General features: G+C 41.3%; 1 protein-coding gene across 1 annotated transcript in view; it reads left to right on the forward strand.

The window, feature by feature from the left end:
• Positions 1–4,786, forward strand: part of dfnb31 (deafness, autosomal recessive 31) — a 240,174-nt gene that overhangs the window by 215,715 nt on the left and 19,673 nt on the right. Inside the window, exon 9 of the mRNA XM_015373172.1 lies at positions 3,908–3,982. Within this exon, the coding sequence (XP_015228658.1) occupies positions 3,908–3,982 (75 nt within the window). The remainder of the gene's footprint in view (positions 1–3,907; positions 3,983–4,786) is intronic.

The following is a 4,786-nucleotide window of genomic DNA, read 5'->3' on the forward strand; positions in this document are numbered from 1 at the left end:
AGGTTACTGTTGATCATCTGTCCGTCATCGTATAAAGCCCGCCCTGACAATTTAATTGGCCCGCCAGATATTGTGCGAGCATACTCGCGCTACTATTGAGCAAAGCCAGACCGAACTTCCCGACCTCAAACGTTGTGGGCGGGACTAAGTTCGGAATGGCACCCAGGCTAATAAAGAACAGGCTGATGCTCACAATCCAAAGTCCTCAATGTTTCCGAATGTCTCTGATTCAGCGCACCTTATTCTAATCTTGCACTGAAAAAAAATAATGCAACCGCTTTTGGCATTTACTTAATCATATTTAGCCACAATTTTTTTTATGTCCTACTCTGCTAATATGAAAAAATTGTGTTAAAGTAACCAAATACGATTAAGTAAATGCCAAAAACGGTTGCATTATTTTTTTTCAGTGTGGATAAACTCTTCAGAGGGCGTCAAATGCTACAGAAGCCTGTTAGGTCATTTATTTGTTTACGTCATGTGTATGGAAGCAAGGAAAAGGCTAACACAGGCAGGACTTTGAACTTTTTAAAAAAATATCCTGGTAGAAGCTGAGCTCTCTCTGGATTTCAATTCAATACAGTTTAGTTATACAGCACCAATTATCATCTCAAAGCGCTTAACAGAAACAATTCAACCAGATCATACAGTCAGATTGGTTCAAAGTTTTCCATCTAAGGAAAACCAGCTGATTAAATCAATGTTTTGACTCGAAAGCAATCCCTCACACCAAGCATGTTTGGTGAGAGGAATTGCTTTTGAGTCCTTTATCTCCCTTTTCATCGCTCTCATCATAGACTCTTATAGGAAAACTTGATGATTCACAGATTATCAACGCCAAGAGACTTGGCTAATTATACAGAAAAAATGACTAAAATGTATGAAGAGCAGGTAATTAGGAGGGCTGAGTCCATCTTGGATGATTATACCATCCCCTACACAGCGAATTCCAGTTTCTACCCTCTGGTTCCCATTTTAACTATCCACCAGCTCGGACCAATAGATACAAACACGCCTTTATTCCCTCTATTGTTCAGCTGCTAACTCTACTAGGAAAAGCAGAGTGTCATATGTTGCATGCATATAGGCTATGCTTTTATTCATCCCCTGCACTGCACATATTTATTTATCCACCTTACTTTTATCTTTCTAAAATAGTTTCTGTGTTTTTATTGTGAAATGTGAATGTGTGTGTGAAAGGTGTACTACTACTGCACAAAAATTGTCCATTCTTGGACAAATAAAAGCTACTAACTGACCTAATTATACTGTAGCAGCCATTCAAAATGGCCCTTCCCAAACAAACGCCAGTCGAATGGCCGCCTACTCCCCTGCGACACCCAGCAAAATCCCTCCAACTTCCAGCCACTGGCCTTCTCCTGGGCATCCAGTTTGTTTTACTCTGACTCCACCCTTTGACTGAAATACAGGGTCTGACCAGGTTAGTCTTTACGGCACTAGTGGCTCGTTTTCTGACAGTAGGCTGACAGGAAAGGGGGTATGAGAGAGTGGGAGAGACATGCAGCAAAGGACCAAAGGCCGGATTCAGTCCGGGTCGGCAGCGTCGAGGACTAAGGCCTCCGTACATGGGTTATGCGCACTAACCACTGCACCCCACTTCAAGCCCAGATTAATGATTAAAAAGAAATTGTAGGGGACCAGCCAAGGGCCCATCAAGGATAATAGGGACATTTTTAATGTCTACTACTGTACTTTAAGTAACTGTGGAAACTTCACATTAGACCTTGAGCAACTTAAAGTTCTGAGCCTCTTCATTCTTCCTCTTGACTTCCAAATTAAAACCAAACTATTCTTAAATTTCCTTGAATCAGAGAGCATGAACTCCCTTTTATTGGTCCAATATGTCATTATGATACAAACTCACAAGTGAATCATATACATACAATCATCCTAACAGCCCGAAATCCAAACAAAACAAAAACTGAGAGTAAGCAATTCATCACTTACACAGCATTAAATATCTCTACTCTTGCAAGTCTGACACCATCTTATAATAGGCAAACTCTGTCCTAAGGCGGCAGCTACCAGCCCTCTGAACATCAGGTCAACATCTGCAGAACCTTTCTCCTTCATTTTATTTCTCCTGCTGAGCCAAATGCTCATCTTTGCCTGACCAAACAAAAAATTAACCAGACAAATATTACGNGAGGACTAAGGCCTCCGTACATGGGTTATGCGCACTAACCACTGCACCCCACTTCAAGCCCAGATTAATGATTAAAAAGAAATTGTAGGGGACCAGCCAAGGGCCCATCAAGGATAATAGGGACATTTTTAATGTCTACTACTGTACTTTAAGTAACTGTGGAAACTTCACATTAGACCTTGAGCAACTTAAAGTTCTGAGCCTCTTCATTCTTCCTCTTGACTTCCAAATTAAAACCAAACTATTCTTAAATTTCCTTGAATCAGAGAGCATGAACTCCCTTTTATTGGTCCAATATGTCATTATGATACAAACTCACAAGTGAATCATATACATACAATCATCCTAACAGCCCGAAATCCAAACAAAACAAAAACTGAGAGTAAGCAATTCATCACTTACACAGCATTAAATATCTCTACTCTTGCAAGTCTGACACCATCTTATAATAGGCAAACTCTGTCCTAAGGCGGCAGCTACCAGCCCTCTGAACATCAGGTCAACATCTGCAGAACCTTTCTCCTTCATTTTATTTCTCCTGCTGAGCCAAATGCTCATCTTTGCCTGACCAAACAAAAAATGAACCAGACAAATATTACGCTGTTGTGCTACTGAGTATCTGGGACCAAAAATAAACAGTTCGTTATTAAAACTGAATCCTAATCCGCTCACCCACTGCTTTAACAATGAGAAGAGAGGAACCAGTCTGGAACATCCGAGCCAGAGACGCTGTAGCGTTTCCTTGGATCAGAGAACAACTGGGCTTCACAAATATCCTCTAAACTTTCCATTCAAAAGGATGCTACACTCTGTAAACAAGGCTCTTTTGCAGTGACCTTTTGTGTCTTATGCTCCCTCTGGAGGTTGACAGCGACTGTCTACTGTGGTAATGTCGACTCAGCAGGATTCCTAATGATGGTGCAGGCCATAATTTAACATTTCTGTATTTTCATTTTATTGTTTTTATGTAATATTATAAATTACTGAAATTAATTACATATTTATTGATTGTTTTTTTTTAATTTATTATTAGGCGTCTGTAGTTCTTTAAAAATTATAGTGCTGCAGGAAATAAACCGCTCACAACATGCTGAATTGGCACTGAATCTTTGCTTTGTGAACATGAACACGGTTGCATGCGCTGCTCAGTCATGGAGGCGTTCTCCGGTTTGCTTACAGGGCAGAGAAGCATCTCTGCATACGGGAAGTCGATTGACTCTTGTGATAAATTGATTGGGTGTAAGTGCTCCACATGCGGCGGCGAGGGGTAATCAAGCTGAATGGATGAGGCTTTTGTTTTGCTTTAGTGGCAGAGTTAAACGAAGGGAAACGTTTCTCTGAACCTCCGTTCTCCGTGCAGAAATTGCCCAAAGATCCGTCTCCGACTCCCCTCCTGTCTCCCTCTGTGTGCCACGTCAGTTGGCCCGTTCCTTCAGATCCTGCTCTGAGCGGAGCTGATGGCTTTTTATCGATTTCACAGTGTGTGTTTTTGTTTGTGAAAGAAGACATGAAGGCTTGGAGTGTTTGTCTGTGGGTGTGCTCCAGCCTGCCTGTCCTCTTTGCTTGCACAGCTCTCTATCCAGCTTGCAAAACAAATGTGAGCAGGAGTGATATCAAGAGATGGAGAACATGCATGGAATGAAGGATTTGTTTTGGGATAAAAAGCATCTCTTTTACTGTCTCCTAATAACATTCTCCTTGTCTTTTTTCCTCTCTTGCTTCCTTTCTTGCCTCCTGCAGAACGACAGTGTGGCGGAGAGTAACGAGGGGGATCCTCCGGAAAGCCTGAACACTCTGCTGACTGACATCTCTCTGGTGAGCTCCGCAGACACGGCCCTGCTGGATTTAGTCAGAAAATATGAGAAAAGAGTCCTGGGGGAGGGTGAAAGGAGATGGGAAAGATGAGGAGAAAGAATGAAGGTGGTTGAGACATGCCTTCAGGCTTTCAAAAACTGAAGTGAATTGAACTGAGAGGGAACCATGTAAAATTAGAATTTATAAAATGTGGGAATGAGGTACAATTTAGGCCTTCTTGTCCTTTTTCTTCCAGAAAGCAGCTCATGGATCCATCATTTTTGGTATAATTTGATTTTTTTTTTTTTTTGCTGCATCTTGTGCATACACTGGCATTGCCCTCATGTTTCAGTGTCCATTTCACCGTTTGAGTTTATTCACACTCATTTAAAAAAACACAGGATATCAGCGGAATCCTTCCAGGCTGGAAGCACCTTCAAGGCAACTACAACGGCTACTGAAGCTGATGGAGGGGTTACGATTCTTTTCAATACATCTGTGTGAATATGGAAGAGTGATTGAACAATAAACAGTCAATTGTTTTTTTGTGCATTACCTGGAAAATACCAGTGCAGGGAGAAGCAGTGGTTCTGAATAGTCTACAAATCAATGGACAGATTTCAGGTTTATGGGTTAAAAAATGTAAGCCCTGGTAAATCATTTCCAGACGTCTTGTCTTGTGATTAAGATATGCTGCTTCATTAAAAATAAACTGATATGTTGATATGAGCTGTGATTATGGGGCGTGTTTCGAACAAACCAGGAAAAAAAATTCCTCTGCACTCAATTGGATCGAACTACAACCAATAAGAGCAACAGAGTGCG

This window comes from Cyprinodon variegatus, unplaced genomic scaffold (assembly GCF_000732505.1).
Source record: "Cyprinodon variegatus isolate N-32 unplaced genomic scaffold, C_variegatus-1.0 Scaffold82, whole genome shotgun sequence".
Lineage (NCBI taxonomy): Eukaryota > Metazoa > Chordata > Actinopteri > Cyprinodontiformes > Cyprinodontidae > Cyprinodon > Cyprinodon variegatus.